Source organism: Planococcus citri, chromosome 4, assembly GCF_950023065.1.
Source record: "Planococcus citri chromosome 4, ihPlaCitr1.1, whole genome shotgun sequence".
NCBI classification, from domain to species: Eukaryota; Metazoa; Arthropoda; class Insecta; order Hemiptera; family Pseudococcidae; genus Planococcus; species Planococcus citri.
This window is the reverse complement of record NC_088680.1, coordinates 27,634,594-27,653,221: the sequence shown is the minus strand read 5'-3', so window position 1 is coordinate 27,653,221 and position 18,628 is coordinate 27,634,594. Positions and strand designations below refer to the sequence as shown.

Sequence of the window (18,628 nt, the reverse complement as noted above, 5' to 3'; positions counted from 1 at the left end):
GAAAATGCAAAACTACCCTCAAAATGCAAAGCATAAAACTTTGATCTTTTTATGCTCATAATTAAAATGTTCAAAATTCCGAAAACGAGTGTAGTTAGGTTGAGAAAAAATTCACTCAAACTCATTCCTCCCCTATGGAGCACAATGACAACTTGAGTGAGGCCACCCAGTTTCAAAATCATGAAAATGTCTCATTTTGATGAAAATTTTTTGGCCATTCTAACCTAGTTATTTTCTATGTACCTAGTAATATTTTAACAATTTGGTGCATGGGTAAAATAAGCAGTTCAGCTCATTTTATTCAAGTAGGTACCTAGGAACGAATTTATTTCTTGTTTTTACAGACGAAAATCTGTAGAAAGATGGAATAAATTCAGCCTGTAAATAGTTCATTGAATTTTCTCTTTGTAAAAATCTTTCTCAAGTTACCAGTGAGAAAATGATCAAATACCTATCAGGAATTGGGCCATTTGATCAAATTCCACACTGGTTACATTTCTCTATAAAAATGCATCTCTCTAACCACCCCATTTTGCATCTGTGTAAGTTCAAAATCTCAAAAATCTAGTCCAAAAAAGATCGTTGCAAGACTTGAAATCTCCGATGAAAATTTCTTAAAACCATAAGATAAAAAATACCAAGTTTTCAGTTAAGAAAAGAGCGCGATCTGTTTCCATATAAAAATCACCCCCATAGAGAATCTTCTTTGTATCCAGCTCATATAGCTGCACACACGTGCCATAGTCAAACAGGATGCCTATAAAAACATCCGAGCCGAAAGATTCCCACGAAATCATAGCGCCAGTAGATATGTAAATTAATTAACATACAAACAACTTGAGTATTTTGGTTAAATGCGTTGACATTTATTGCTTAGCAATAAAAACGTCACTTTCTGGTTACTTTATTACACCTATCTGCCGCATATACAAAATCGTCTCGGATACCTGAGAACGCCCAATTAGTAAAATAGAACTGCTTCCGTTTAATCACATTATTACACCTATTTGCTGCAGTGTAATAAAAATGTCACCATTTAATTTCTATCTCGTGACAAAGTAATTGGGTACAAGGCACATAGATGCTCAGCAACAAATACGTAAAAGACTACTGTATTAAGCATAGGTACATAAGGGCTTAGACTTTTATTTCGTCGCATGTAAAAACTAACAATAATAATAGCTCCCAATTAATTGATTAAACATGTTAATGTTTTTTGCTTTTCTGTGGTGGCCACATAGGAAACTGGAGAATATTAACACGCAATATTTCAATACTTAGCTTGACATTTTGACAGTTTTTTACAATTTATTACCAATCAATAGTTTCCTAACACTTTTATTGCTTAATCTTCTCATACTTTCGAGTATGGGAAAACAAAAATGTAAATAGTCACAATAGTTAAACGCTCCGATTAATTATATATAATTCCTTAATTCAAGTCATCAATATGTCAGCTTTTGACAATTTTTGACAATTTATTTACCATTCAATAGTTTTTTGACGTTTTTATTACTTAATTTCCTTATACTTTCGAGTGTGGGAAAATGAAAATGTAAACATTCACAGTAGCTAAAAACTCCGATTAATTTTCTACAATTATTTAATTCAAGTCATTAATCTGTCAGTTTTATTTGTTTTATGCCTACTAAAAATTAACAATACTAATAGCTATGCACCTCTTAAAGGTAGCATATTAATGTTTTCTGTTTTTCTGTACTGATCACATAGGAAATTAGGGAACATCAATACCAATTATTCAACTATTTTACTTGACATTTTGGCAGTTTTTGACAATTTATTGCCTTCCAATAATTTTCTGACATTTTTATTGTTTAATTTTCTTGTACTTTTAAGTATAAGAAAACGAAAACATACGTATCCACAATAGTTAAAAGCTCCGATTAATTATCTATAATTCTTTAATTCAAGTCATTAATATGTCAGCTTTTGACAGTTTTTGACAATTTATTACCATTCAATAGTTTTCTGACGTAATTTTCTCATACTCTCGAGTGTGGGAAAACAAAAATGTAAATAATCACAGTAGCTAAATACTCCGATTAATTTTCTCAAAACTCATAAATTCAAGTCATTAATCTGTCAGCCTTATTGTTCTATGCTTATGCACATGCTAACAACCCTTAAAATACTCCAAGTAATTTCCCAAAGTCATTAATTCTGTCAGTTTTATTTTGTTATTTACAAATAAGAACCAAATAAAAACGCTTATACTAACAATAGACAAATAGTTCAATTCATTGTTGTGCATTTAATTGACATTTTTCCCATACTTTTTGACAGATTTATCTATCCTGCAGTAAAGCAAACCCACATATTCACAATACTTTTATACCAATAAATTGCAGGTACCAGGCACTAATTGATAGGATTTCCGGCGAAAAATGTCACATTTTGGCAGTTTTATTGATTGAAAATAGAAAGGATCCAATGTAAAACAATGTGCCATATGAGCAAAAGCCATAAATTTGAACTTAAAATAGACTTTTATAACCCAGAAGCGGAGAAATCTAGCGTGAGAAAGCACCTAGAGCTCAATTCTCATCAAAATTCGTGGGAAAATTATTACAATGGAGTTCCCACCAAATCTCTACAATTTCCACCTCTCTTTTGCCGAATTGAGTAGCCAAGCTCACTATATAAGCTCTTACCATCTGAGCATTTTCATTAGTTTCGATAGTACTTTTGCGCGCATCAGACCTCCGCATCAGACCTCCGTCTTGCACTTCGAGATTCTATGAACACTCCTCCAGCTTTGAATACACGCAGTAGGGTGAGTAAAAAATCTTCTAAATTTTTCGAATTTCGTAAACGTAATCGGAAATCGGGTTTAAATAGTATCAGTGAAATGGAACAAGAAAATAGCCACGGTTCTGTTCACTCCTTCTTTAGTGATCATTCTCAGGCAAACAAAGAGCCTGTATATGAGGATATGGACCAGCAAACGCCAAGTGACGAAGGGATAGGTACTCAACAGTACTCTCGCCCCTTTGAACCAGAGCTTTTTAAGGATACCACTAACGAAAACGTATACGCAATTTTTCTAAAAACTTGGGACTGGAATGAAGAAATTCAGTCTGAAGTAAAAAAGAATTTTGAAAAACAAAAAGATAAAATTGAAAATGCAACAAAGGTAGCATGCGAGGCAAAGGGAATTGGAATTTATGTCAACTCTAAGCTTTCTGATCTTGCGACCCAAGCTCATAATAACTTGAAAGAAGCCGGAGCATGGGTCGATGAGTTGAAAGAAAAATTAAGATCTACTCGCATTGCTCTGATTGAGACAAATTCTATGACAAAAGAGAACACTTCGGAACTGCAGAAAATTTCTGAGACAATTAACAAAATTTGTCAAGAAACTAAAAAACGTGACGAGGGTTGTGCTCATTTTGTCGAAGAAATCAATAACATCAAAGAAAAACTCCGACGTACTTCATTGGGTGGTGGTTCAAAATTCAAATCTCTCGCGATTGATGCTGGATCCATAAAAAATGCAGGAATTATATTCACAGACGATCAACTGCATTTTCCGCATGAATTTTTGGATGAATTTGATGCGTATTTTTCAGAAACAAATGCAGCTGAAAGGCACAAGATTTTGGCATTTAAGGGAGTGATTGATACGAAAACTCGCAAATCATTTCTCGAGACTGTACGAAACGTACAAAATTACCGCGAATTAAAAAATAAATTTCTGGACTTTTACTGGGATCGCAGAGCTCAGAATGAAGCAATGAAAGCTTGCAGATATGACTTTGCGTATGCGGAGGACCTTAAAGATATGGCGAATAAAATGGCCAGATGGGCCAAATCACTCCGAAACCATCGTCATAGAAGTGAGGACGAAATCATTGATATCCTCATAGGCAAAACCCCAGAAAGTCACCAACCCAGCCTAAGAGAAGAAGGACAGACAATGGACCAATTCTTAGAAAAATTGGCCAATTTATCAAAAATGCAACATGATCCAGAGAATGAAGTACCAATCATGTTTCGACGAAATTATAAACGTAAATTCAATGACCCTCCTGTACCCGCGCCTGCTAACAATCCGCGATACACGAACAAGGGCACACCATCAAATGAGCAATTACTGGCAATTTATAATCTAATCTCGCAGAAGGTGATTCCGAAAAATTTCAATGAAAACACCACGAACAATTACCAGCCTGCTCAAAATGAAAAATCACCTACGCGTTATCCCCCAAGTTCGTCGAATCTTCCTGCAACAACTTATCCCCCAAGGGATAAGCCAGAACAGAAAACTATACTTCAAAACCCGAATCAAGTGAAAAACCCGAATATGACTATGTCAAATCCAACATCCAAGCCATTTGGTATCGATAAAAATGGCAATTTGACAATAAACAGATTTAAACCGAAAATGCAATCTAACGCACCTGCAGCTGCCGTACAAGCAGTAGAATTTGATCAAGATTTGGATGAATATGTTGTAGACCAACCACCCCCAGACGATTTAACTGATCAGGTGGCAACATGCAACATGTTAAATACAATCTTTGCAGATGCGCCAGAAGAGTTAGATTTGCAAACAATTACGGCTGCCTTGCAATTAATGACGACCACGCCCTCTGACGAAGAGGAAAATTCTGCATCGGGAAACGAAAGCCACTAGGTAGCCAAGGGGCAACTCCTAGTGCCTTTAGAGCCCCCCCAGAATCAACTATAGAAAAATATACTTTCGTCGGCGATGGTTTAAGCCATTACATAAGGCGCGGCGAGACAACGTTATCAGACGATTTACCTGAATATTTACGTGACCAATTAGCACTTGAAGAATTACACCTTAGGCTGAAGAGAGCTAAGTTCCCTAAAAATTCACACTTTATAGTTTCTGCAGGACAATTGGAATTTAATTTTTCGCGTAAACCTTACCATGTCATTGAAACACAACTACACAGTATCATCGACTCACTACTCGACAAGGGTGCACAAAGCATAATTCTATTATTTCCTCTGATGAAACCACGTGTACCAGGAGAATTCGAAATAAAACTAGCACGTTATATTGACTTTAAGAACATATACGTACGTGTAGCCAACAATCCTAAAGTAAAATTCTTACGTACACCAGCTATGAGCTTTTTGGAAACAGAAATCATTCATAGCCAGGGCAAACAATACACCAGACCCAAAGTTGGTGCACGCAAAGAATTGTTGCCAATAGATCAGAAATTCCACTATGTCCCTTCACTAAAACGATATTTTCCTTCAATCACAGAGTACCATGATATCCGCAAAATACTTATTTCCGAAATAGCACGAATCGAATCATTCAAAGAAAGAATGGCGGCACTTCCTACTTATGCAGAAGTAGAATACCTGGGAAGTGACACCACCGAAACTACAACCACAATAGAAGCCCCAATCGGTCAAGTTTCAACGCTTAAAAATCCAAATTTACGCAATAGACTCAAACCAGAAAGAAAAATTAAAAACGCAATCCATAATCTCTTCAACGATCCTGCAATCCTATCAGATTCTCCTACAATTATGAGTTTGGGCGAGTTATTAGTCACAAAAATCAATGAACAACGATTTCATAAAATAGTCAACCAAAACTCAAAGAAAAAACAGAATATCAAGTTCATCGATGCGATAGATAACACTTCACTCAATAACGACGAGCCTGACCCAGCCACTTCTTCGCAACTGGTGACTCAAAAAACTAATGACCCAGCGTGTGTCGTACCAGTCATCATTGGTGCGAGAAAAGTTGCGTTACAGCTCGATACAGGGGCACTTCCTAATGTACTTTCTCGTTTAATGATCAAAACATTCCTGGAAGAGGCTCCAAATTGGATGAAGTTTATCAAACTCAAAAAACAAGTCCAACTTAGATTGGCTAATAATTCACTCATTCCATCCGCCAATTATATTGTGGAACTAAAAATGATACTTGGAAATGAAATAATAAAGGTACCATTCTACATCATTGATGCACCAGGTCAGACATTTATTATGGGTAGAATAACAATGGACTATTTGAAAATGAAGTTGAATGTCCCTAAACGACTCATAAAATGTAGACCAGAATTTTGTGAAAAATTCACAATACCGTTCATGCACACTGATGAATTCCAAAGTGCATTGACGGTATTCTCGTTGGTGGCTAATGAACAAGAATATGAAACATTTTCCGAGGATATGTCAGATACCTACTATACCATCACTGAACAAGAAATTTTTGAAGAGCGTAGATTGGCTCAACGTACTTTTAAAGAGAATTTACGAGCTGATCTAAACATGGCTGTTGAAAATGGATCAATCACATTACAACAAGCGATCCGCGGGTTCGACAGACTACAGCATTTTGCCGATATTTTTGACCTCAACCCTGGTAGATACACTGGTGAACAGGTGAAATTCACGTTTCAAGAAGGAAATGAACACCTGAAACCATGGAGAGGAGAAAAATTTCGACCCAGTAAAAAATTATTGCCTGCCTTACGCAAAGCAATAAATAAAATGCTCGCTCTTGGCATAATTCAATATTCACACTCATGCTATATAAACACCTTAGCACCTGTAGTTAAGAAAAATGGAGATATTCGTTTATGTCTCGACGCTGATGAACTCAATAAATTCTTAGTCAATGTCCTAACTGAGCCAAATACGATTGCAAGCATGCTCTATGACAATGCTGGCGACAAGTTCTTTTGCACCCTCGACTTCACGGCAGGCTTTTGGCAGCTAATACTTGACCCAAAATCACGACAATTTACCGCCTTCCAAGTTGAAGGGCAAGTGTTCGAATTCATCAGCCTACCATATGGCTTGAAGATTTCATCAGGCGAATTCGTACTCATGATTAACCAAGTCATCCCCAACGAAGACGGAATTACAAAATACGTCGACGACATAAAAATATCAGGAACAACTTTTGAGGAAACTATCAAAAGACTCGAAAAAGTTTTTCGATTAATTAGAGAGCACGGTTTGAAGCTAAATCCAACAAAGACTCAATTTTTCAGAAATTGCGCTGATCATCTTGGTTTTGTAATTTCCGATAAAGGAATTGGAAAACAAAGTGAAAAAATTAGAAAATTAGAGGAATTTGAAAAGAAACACACTAAACGAGGAAAATTCTCTTTATCCAAAAAGAACGATATCTTGGCTTTAGTTGGCAACACGGGCCTCTATAGGGACTTCATTCCTGAATATTCACAAATTGTAAATCCCATCTACCATCTTACGAAAGGTGACGTACCTGTTGAGTGGACAGAAAAACAACAAAGAGCCTTTGAGACCCTGAAAGCTGAATTCAAGAAGGATTTTAAACTACAACAAGCTCCAAAGGAAGGTGATCTGTTCTTAGACACTCAACTCTCTGATGACTCGATGAACGGAGTTCTATTTTATATGGTTGAGAATGACAAACGAATCATCATGTTCATCTCGATAGCATTTAAAGAGCAGCAGAAAAACTTCACCTTGTTTGACCGAGAAATTATGTGTTTGGTAAAATGTGTTCAGAAACTCCAAATGTGGTTACATGGACGACGAGTCCATGTGAGATCGAACCTTTTACCAATTATCAATCGATTTAGAGAAATTGCTCAAACCCACCGAAAGGCGGCTCACTGGGTAACCGTGTTAAATTGCTACGACATTATCTATGATATGAACTTTTCTAACAAGACCCTTTACAAAATAAAGGCACCTGAGCTAGAAGTCCACAATGTTGAAATTCCAGATGACTCAGATCCAACAGAGCTGGAACCATTCGAACCTCAAACTGAGCCATCGGAACCTTATTCACAAGAATTTGAGACAGGAATTGCACCCTTGGAAGTCAAATTTCTTGCTGAAAACATTCCTGAACTTCATAAACGTCTCAGAAACATTTCATCATACCAACAGACATGCGACAAGCAAAGCATTAAGAATCAGAAAGTGTAGATATTTTCAAACCCCATAACCCCTTCTGTCACTCTACAGTGGTATGTATACTCGTATAGCTACAAAACTACGATCTAAATCGCTTGGAAGTACACTGAAAATACCTCATCATATGTCCTTGTGCATTTCCAAGCAATAATGCTCCGAGTAGTATAAACTCAAAAATACGCAACCCAAACTGTTTGGGAGTATACAGAAATTACCCCATCATATGTCCTTGCGTACTCCCAAGTAATCAGTATACAAAATTATCTTATCACATGTCCTCTTATATTCCCCAACAAATACATATCCCTTTTAATGTAACGCTTAGAATCACATTTGATTAATAATTCATTTTTTTTGTCTTCAGTGCATTTTATACACGTAAGCATTCTAAAATACAGACGAAGAACGATATGTCCAACTCGTAATTCGCACCCTTGGTAAAAATAGACACATAACAGGTAGACGAAACCGGAACCCCACTGTGCCATGTACGAATACAAACATCAACAACAAGTCTTCACATCCTAAGTTCGTTACTCCAGCGACACAGTAAGCAAGTGTGTCATTGACCCTGCTACATCTCGTCAACACAGAGCGTAGACACCCGCATATACCAGCTGGAGAAGAATGTGTAAACAAACCCGAATAAATACGTACACACATTGGTCCGATATTCGCCACCAGATGATTTGGGAAAGGAATACGCTTAACAAGTAACTTGCACACGATTCACGAGTATTCCCCATAGTCATTTTTTTTCCCCTACTCATGCAGTTATTTCCGTTTCATAAAAAGACAAATTCGAATACTCGTAAGTATACCTACCGAGATCTAGGTCTTGGCATAATACCTATAATTTTTCCCAAATTTATACACACATAGTACCATCAATCTGTATACTACGCCATCGTTCAGTACACTGAAAGATGCATTTTCACACACCATTCAAAAATCATCCTTTATCCAATTAAAAATCCTATACTCGTAATCGTAGGCATAATATATGTTTAATTAACACATTACTATGCGCATTTACAGTTCAACAACAGCAACAGCCCATACGTAAGAATACATATAACGTGTTTAATTTTTCTGTTATAGACAATAGTCAAACGACGAGATTTAAATATTATGCTACTGTAGGATGCAAAGCCACAAACCCCCCTAAGAAACCCGAAATAATCATCGATACATTGTGGATAATTAAATGGTTCCCAGCGCAACACAGAGGACTCAGTAAATGATGCGAGTTATGTGACAGTTATGGGCAACTAGAAACACTGCTGCTTACTACCTCATTAAGATACTACGTAAGGTACAAAATTCGAGCAAGGCCAGCAGCAATAGAAACAAAATAATTGCCGGCAATGCAAGTAATAAGCCTGCATTACTCCGACGATTCATAGCAATCTCTATGAATTCGCTACTCTGAAAAACTGAACTGTATGCAAATTTTCTCGACTCGTCTGGCGATTCATTTTAGTATAGTCAGCATTTTTTGAAAATTTCATTCATAAGTCCAGACGAAGTGCTACCACTTCTAGAGAGACCATTCGGTAACCAGTCTAAGGCCATAAACACGTCAACGTACGAGGACATAACTGTCATTCAAATCACTTATTTTTTTTTCTCTATCGCCTATTTGAGCATTTTATTTTTGATAATTACCTCGCCTTCTTATCGATTCTCACGCACAAGTGCTCATTACGGTCACATACACCTAAAATTTATGGACCCAGAGGTGGGAATAATTTTTTCAATCTAATCTGTATCAACTAAACAGTTGGTAAAATCAAAATAAAAGCGCTACCTTTTTTCGAATCGAACCTTATTATATGTAGTGCTGGGCTCCACGCAACATCTCTTAACTTAGCTGTGGTAAGTTTTCGACTTTGCTTTACCTATTCGTTTCCGAGTTTTGCTTTTCCAATACAACTTGATCTGGTTGACTTATATTTGAGTAAGTCAATTGGATCTTTTTTGCATCGATTTCGCGATTGATCATTTGTGTCTTTGTACCAAACTGCTGTGTTTGATTATTTTTCCAAATCCGTCTCAAAAATCTCGTTATTCAATTACAGACGTCGACAAAAGCCCCATTAGATCACTCTTCGATCGATTTTTCCCGATTTTTTGTTGGTCATCTTTCATTTCAATAGAATTTCCCTATTAATCGCAATTTTTTAGTGAAAAATGTCGATAACCATCTTCCAGATTTTCGAATGATTTCAATTTAATTCGTCTAGAATATTCCCCAAAATTTAGTCAATTTTTTGGAGATAACTTCCCTAACTTTTTTCGATTTTATCATCATTTCAATTTCCCCTCACGATTATGTCGTACTGCGAGATAATCTGTGACCAATGCAAGCTATCCTTGGCCTTGCCAGGACCATTTGCAAGAGCCATTCATGACGATATCTACATAACGGCGTGTCGTCACCTTTTTCATTTTGGGTGCCTATACCGATTGTATATACACTCCACCATGAGAACAGAACAAGGTGCACCATGTGTCCCATGTCCCCATCTGTCATGTAACCAATTGATCCTAGGATCCGATTCTTTCTTTGTTGACCAATCTCTACGAATATTCGAAGTGCTCAATACCGACTCTAGAGTCCAGTCTCTAGTGAATCAACTAGCATTACAACGAGATTACGTTACACGTATTGAGATGGTATTGGTCAATGACAATATTACCCTAACAAGTCAGGTGGAAGATTATCGAAAGGAATACGCCAAATTGACGACGCAGTATAATAGGCTCCTAGATCATCAGATAGGAAACCTATTCGCAAATCTACGTCCGAGAATGAATTCATCTACCGAGTCCCAACCTTCCTCCTCTCAAATGGAACCCGTCTTGCCACAACCTTCGATTTCCAACTCAGGATCTCCTTCACCCTCGTGGCGACGAGTCCAACAATCATCACGATCCGCCTTTGCGAAACCACAAAATCTTTCTTGTGGCTCTGCACCAGTTCAAAGACCGGAGCCTGTAGAGACCCCGATCCCAACGATTATCAATCCTCAAAATCAAAATATCCAAAATAACCCAGTGACCCAGCCCATAATATCGCAACTCGATTGCATAAATATGAACGAGCCGATTCCATCAACCTCGTCTGACAGCTCTAGGGCTCCAGACTCCGAAGTTGGCAATATTTCAGACCACGTAGCTGCTACGAGGTTAAGATCAAAAATTCCCCCGCCAAAACCGAAAAAGGGCACATCTGCGGACAAAAACCTTTTTCGTAAAAATTATAAAGCACGGTTCGGCTCCGATTCAGCCGAGTTAAAACCCTTTTATCCCATTAATTCCTACCCGCACGGCTTTACTGCCGCGGGATATGAAATTTTGGAAGATACATACAACGTCGCATTTTTCGCATACAATATCTTAATCATGGGGGATGGACACGCCAACGGTATTGCAAAATACCTAGGTGTGTCTAAACCCTATGAAAACCTGATTGATAATAAAATGTACCGTAGAGACATGCTGGCGTCCGGACTGCTCTCATACCTCGGGACGTTTAAAGAACTTCCAAAGAGAATAATGATTTCAATTGGAAATTTTGATGTGGAACGAAACACGTCATATGAACACTTCTTTTATGCATTCCAAGCAATCTGTCTGTTGTTGAAAAAATTACAAGTTCAACAACTCATAATCCTCCCCCTCATACCACATGAGGATATCAACCAAACGACTTTCTCAGAAATCAACCGAGCCCTAAATTTTGATTGGGAACGGACCCTCGGAGGAAGGGTTTTCCACACCTCAGATATATTCGAAGAACTCCACAGAAACAGGGCTGGAATGGACCGAAAAGGTCCCTTCTACCCATCTAACTTATATGCCAATATAATCCCGACAATGCGAGACAAATTCATCCCTGAGGTATTACGAAAGCAAACAATAATCCTAAATCCTAGGCCCCCTACACCTGACGTAGATATTTCGTCAGAATACACTCCTCAATTACTACCACTTGATTTAAAAATCCCTAGGATTTGCTTGACCCCTGTAAGGATAGCTCCCCGTTCAACCACTAATCCTTCCACACCCTCAACCTCTTCTCACCCAAATACGACAAAGGCAGTAGCAGTACAAAGCACACAAACTTCCTCCGACGAAAACAGTAATCTCGGAAAGATGGGTAAACTGCGTCGCCTAGAACGTCGAAAAAATGACGATAACGACAGCTCAGTTCGACATGTACGCCGACGCACCGATCGAATCGTGCGTATGGTAGAAGCAGCCATAGAACAGGCAGAACGAGTCAGCTTGCCGTCGATTAATTTGTCACGCGAGCGCGCGACACTGCTTTATTCTGATTCTAGATACTCCAATAACGATCAACGGGTACCATCGCAAGATGAAGAGATAAGTGACACGGAAGCCGATGAATAAAAACGACTACCTTAGCCGAAACCAGTAGAGCTCTGGATCACTGGAAGTGCCTAATAAAAGTGAAATTGAATCTTCCCTGTACATAATTAATCATTTATTTTTTTTAATCTAACCCTAGAGTTAAGTATAAAAATAAAGCATGACTAACTTTTCAGACCCCCATCTATACACAAGATACAATAAGTAAGTATTTTTCGAAAAACACACTAATAGTTTGTTTCCCCACAGAATTATTATGACTCAACAAAAACGCAGTCCTGAGTAATGATCCATATTAAATGACGATGTCGAGAGATTTCATAACTTGAAAAGCTGAGATTCGTTGATAATAATACTGTTGGCGACTAAACGACCACATCTTCCCATCACAAAATATCCGTAATTCTTCAACAATTAATTTTTTACAAATCCACATTATTCAATAGTTCAGATTTTGTATTCTACACTCATATATGTTATATGCATCTCTATTCAATTTTTGCATCAATAGTTCTACTCTTATGCACGTATTGTTTTTTCATGCTATGTATAGATATTACTCACTTAAAATTAAGCAAAATTCTAGAATTAAGCAAAATTTTTTTTTTGATACTATTACGCAATCTTTTCAGACCATTTTTTTACATTCAGTCTCCCTTTTCAATAATACTAGAACCATATTTTTCTGCACTTATTTTTATGCAATACATTATGCTCTTAAAATTAGATAAAAATTTTAGAATTACGCAAAATTTTAGAATTAAGCTAAATTCTTTGAAACTGTATGCATTCTCTAGAGAATAGGAAGGTAAGACTACAACACATTCGCAAACTTTTGAACTTTTTCAATTTTTCTTCCATTTTGATGGGGGTATGAATTCAAAAATGGGGAAACAAAAACTTAAAAGCTGCGATATGACCACTATAAAAAATAAAAGAAGCTGGCTTTTCGTAATTATCATATTCGCAAGAACGTTTATTAAATTTATAGGCCAAATTAACATAATGCTACTTGATGACCAAGAACCACTCTTGTTGGCAGAGTACATACTTCGCGTATCTATTCCATCTAAATTGATAAGGAAAATCTTCGCATCGAACCCATTAGGAAACATTTGGCTACAAAAAACAGAAGGGCCGTTTTAAAACTCAAAAATTTTAGAATTTTCTTACTATTCTCACAAAAAACATTACCATTTTCGATCCTGTTGATTGACACTGCGGTCTCTGATCATCAAGCAATTGGTGTCTTTGATTGCGGGGAAAAAACTCAATGGCATTTTTATTCAAAATTCCCACCCTCCGACCCATCTTGTGAAAACCTGTCACCTCAAAATAGTCTGCAGATCAACGCAGCAAAGTACGGAGGGGCAGGGGTGGCGCATCCTCCCTTGTTTGGAAGGGAGGGGAGAGCGGGGTACGGCATATTTTTCCTCTTATTTTTTGTGATCCGTGCTTCCCCCCGTGACCTGCTGTAAAGGGGTCAACCCCCGGAAGGGCATATGATATGAGGAAATATGCCTTCATCACGTAAGGGATGATTAATAAAAGCATCGCCGTAGTGATGAGTATAAGAAGCATCGCCGTAGCGAGGATTAAAATAACAACTCCCAAAGACTGCGCAAGTCTGGTAATGTGAGAACTTCTTCTAATACATTTTGATGACAATTCAATGTCATCAATAGCCGCGCATCGAACGATGCACCTACGACTATAAATTGAGCAACACAGCCACGAGCCGAACTAGTTGCAGTTGTTGTATTTTCGGGCAAGTTGCATGCCCAATTAAGCTGCATCTCCTACTCGGTGGTCGCAAGACTACCGAGTAGTCACATCTAACATGATTTGAATTTAATTAGATCTCGTATTCGGCGAACGCGCGAGCCGGTTCTTGGTCTCAAAGTGTATTTATGTAAGTTAGAAGCGGATGAGTTCCCTCTACAAGGACACTCATCTCCTATTTTTTCCGATCTCGCCCACTTCTATAGTGGTTAATATTATTTCGCTCCGTGATTAAAATTATCGATCGTAATTCTTCACGTTCTCTATTGGGTATGTTTCCCATCCTGCCGGCCATCGGAACATACTTCTCGTCTGGAAAAGCACCCTCAGTAAAAACAACCAACCCCTGCCGACCATGTCTAGTATTAGGGACATACCGAAGAGGCAGGAAATATGGACAGTTTGTGAACCTGGTGAGAAAGTCACCTGCATTAATAACACATTTTCTAGGAAATGTGTACAGTTTCAATGGGTAAGCAATTACCACCCTCATTATCTATTAACGAATATTAATTATTACATAATATGCCAACTCGAGTCTAAGGTAGTAAAATCATTTTATACTCGATTAACCGATAGAATATGTATCTTTAATCATGTTTCCGAGCAACAATAAATCATATTATCTTGTATGTATGCTTTTGATTGGTGATTGGAAATTATTTCTGTGAAAAGTGAGTAGTATGACTGAGACCTCTCCGATATATTGAGCTAACCTGGCGAGGCAAATATTCACTACCTTAGGGAATATTTCTAAACTTCAGTACGTAGGTAGAAATTCTGATAAAATCTATCTATCTCATTCACTCTTAATCTCACTATATCAGCTTTTCTATTTTTCATTAAGTAAAATTTTTGTGGAAAGTTCATTTTTGAAGAATATGCTGGAGGCTCCAAAACTACTCAAAACGATTCGAAATCGTTCTCAATCGATTTAAGGGCTCAAAAATAGGATGGATAAGTACTTGAGTACCTACCAATTTTCAGTTTTTCGGTTCCATTTAATACACGGGAAAAAAAAAGTATGGATAATTTTTACTATTTCATACAGTAACCGGATCCCATTCAAAAATATTGTGATTTTTACTATGAGAATAGTAAATTTTACTATGAGATTAGTAAATTTTACTATGAGAGTAATAAATTTTTACCTAATTCTAGATAAAATGTATTTTTTGGCTGAGTAAAAATCACTATTATTTTTGAATGGGATCCGGTTACTGTACTGAAATAGTAATTTTTATTAATTTTTTTTCCGTGTAAAGTTTTGATTTTTTTCACATTTTTGGCCGACTCTTAATTGATTTTCAACAGTTCACCAAAATTCGAAAAATGCACTTTACGGCCATTCCATATTGTCAATTTGACCAAAAAAAAAATGCGATTTTGAAAGTCATGTCTTTCGATTTCGCTCAAATTTTTTTTACAATGTCTACCCACCCAACAAGTAAGAAACCTGCAATCAGTTTGGTCCCAGCCCCTACAGGGGCGGCTGGGGGGCTTCAATTATTTTTGCATTGTCTCGAGGTAGATACTCAACTTCAGCAGCGCATGCTTTCAAAGCTATGATACTTTGATTAAAACTGATTTCACAGTTCAAAAAGGCATTGCATTTTGAACTTTGTAAGTACCTATTTAGAAATTTTCAAAAGTTGAAAGTTGAACTTTCAAATTGGAAAGTCGAAATTTCAAAATGGCGCTGTAAATGGGAGTTACCATTTAAAATTCTGAACAAATTTCCATAGATGTACCTTATGATGTTTTTTCGAAATATTCAATTCTCAAGATGGGATGTTTTAACGGTAAGGGAGCGCCCCTACCTTAAATTTGGGCAAAACTTTCAAAAAAACATCTGGGGCATGTGATATCTCAAATTGTATGTTTTTGTTTACGCTGAACACGAATATGATGTCAGATTTTTTATTGGGCCCCATACACGGCCTCCCGCACCTCACCAAATGGGGTAAAATTTTGAAAAAATGTTTTTTTTTGTGCGACACTCGAAATAATATGTTTTTGGTGACTCTGAACACGAATATGACGTCAGATTTTTTATTGGACTCCATCCACAGCCCACAACACAAATGAAAAAATTGTTTAGGACTTTTACCTATGGGGGAGGTTCTGGGGGCCGGCCATGGGTTAGGTCAATTTGAAAAACTAAGGCTATATTCGTGTTCAGCGATATCAAAACCATACTATTTCATGTGTCACACAAATGAAAACATTTTTTGACTTTTACCTCCTTTGGGGAGATGCTGGGGGTCGTGGATGGGGAGTGTTCACCGTCACCAAAAACATACTTTTTTATGTGTTACACTAACAAATTTTTTTTTGATAGTTTTGCTCAAATTGGGGCGAGAGGGTGCTCCCTCTCCATTGAAAGACCCCCTCTCAAAAATTGAAATAAGATAGATGTATGGAAATTTTTTCAGAACTTCAAATGGTAGCTGCCACTTGCAGCGCCATTTTGAAATTTAAATTTTTGAAAATTTCAAAATAGGTACTTAAAAAGTTTAAAACGCAATGCCCTTTCGAAATGTGAAATCAGTTTTGATCAAAATATTATAGCTTTGGAGGTATATGCGCTGCCGAAGTTGAGTAGGTACCTACCTCGAGACAATGGGAATATAATTGAAGCCCTTTTAGAGAAATCATTTGAGAAGGAAAACAAATATGCACGTGTCTGGCCCTGCCCAAGCGAAGCGAGAAGAACAATTTTTGGAATTTTCCAGTTGGTATTTTAAAATTTAGTCGGAATTTCATTTAATGTCTAAATTACGCATTTTGTTAGAAAAAAGCGGAAAAATTCAACAACTTCCTCTCCAAAATTTGGGCAACTTGAGAAACGACGGGAGGTGACAACCTCCGCCCCACACCACCCTTCGGACTGGCTGATTTTATAGTAAGAGATAAGGTATGCATGATTTTGTTCTACTCTTTACTTACTATCGCCGTTTATGTCGACTTTTGAATACATATCTCTCCTTTTCAATAAATTTTCCTTGAATTCTTCGAAGTTTTCGCTGTTTGGAAACAGTCCTGAAATTCCAGTAATCACAATGTCATCCTCGTGGTAATTGTCACTTTGCATCGTCATCGTAAGCAGATATTGTTATTCGAAGAGAAAAAATGAACTCGATTACGAACACTTAGGTAATATGTACCTACATTGACTGTAGCAGTGAAAAAAATTTGGGGAATTTGAATTCTGCACCTATTTTTATAATGCTTAGGTCGCAAACTTTGTTATCATATAAATTGCATTTAATTAATATCCCTATTAAGTAAAACAAAGAGTTATTATGCCTAATGATTTTCGGCTTTTGTGCATACATTGTATCATGCATAACTTACATTTAATTAATATATAGGTAGGTACATATTGAATAAAATAGAATTATGAATGTATTCTTTATGCATACGTAAGTGAGTAATTCTACTACTTTCTGATGCGCAAAACGTAGGTATTTTTAAAAATGTAGATTTGCGAAAACGATTTCTTGAATTCAAATTTTGTATTTAAGGTTGGTGCGCTGAGCACGGTCACCTCAATTTTAGGACAATTTTTAATCTATTCTATATTCATGAAAATGTTCAACAAACATGCTGAAAGTAATTACAAACCTACATAAGTACCTACTTTGTAGTAGAGTTGATTTCCTCTAAATTTAATTTTATGTTTCCCAAAATTGAAAAATGTTATTCAAAAGGCCATAGGTATTATAACAACATCACCTAGTTCCTAATGAGAGCACTTCTAATTTTCGAAGAGAATAAAAATGTATTTAAGTATTCAAAAAACTGATCATTCTTGAAGAAAAGTGTGCAACAATTGAATTTATTTGCAATTATGTTTTCTCTACTATAGGTACACAAACACATCTAACTATCGGCATTAGTTAAATAATTGTCTTCCAGCCCCTGACAAACTGAACTGGTCTACTGGCCTTGCGTTGATGTTTAATGATGATAATGAGAAAAAAATATACTTATGTTAGTTATGTATTTGCAGCTCATGAAAGCATGATAATATCTCGAAGAAAAAAATAAATATGTCTCCTCAAAAACATCTTGATATGTACTTTGTTGAATTTCCAACCTTTAAGAAGAGGAGGAAAATATATGCATTGATTTTTTACCACCCCCCTCCCCAGAACATTTCTTGAACTTTCTTTTAATCTAATAAAGCTAGAGAAAAATTGAAAAGCTTGTTGAAATCAGCTACACATTCCTCAGCATTTACAAAAGCTCCAATTTAATTAGTTTGGTCGAAAAAAATTATCAATCTAAAAAAAAAAGAGCTCGCTGTTTTTTTACCCCATCTTCTAATTTTTAAAGCCATACATTCAAATATTTCCCCGAAAATTAATAAAATTGATGCAACACCTTTAAACGGTCGTCAGCGAGCTGAAATTCTGAAAATAGAGGGATGAAAAAATTAGAGAACGAAAATTAAAATGGGTGTTCTATTTTTTTCCCCGGGTAAAAAAAAAGAAAACTGGGCTTTTGAATA

General features: G+C 36.7%; 1 protein-coding gene across 1 annotated transcript in view; it reads right to left on the bottom strand.

Moving 5' to 3' along the window:
• The window catches only part of LOC135845632 (fatty acid synthase-like), a 38,841-nt gene extending 21,550 nt beyond the window's left edge, over positions 1 to 17,291 (bottom strand). Inside the window, exon 1 of the mRNA XM_065364330.1 lies at positions 17,062 to 17,291. Within this exon, the coding sequence (XP_065220402.1) occupies positions 17,062 to 17,212 (151 nt within the window). The 5' untranslated portion in view covers positions 17,213 to 17,291. The remainder of the gene's footprint in view (positions 1 to 17,061) is intronic.
• Between the last annotated feature and the right edge of the window lie 1,337 nt (positions 17,292 to 18,628).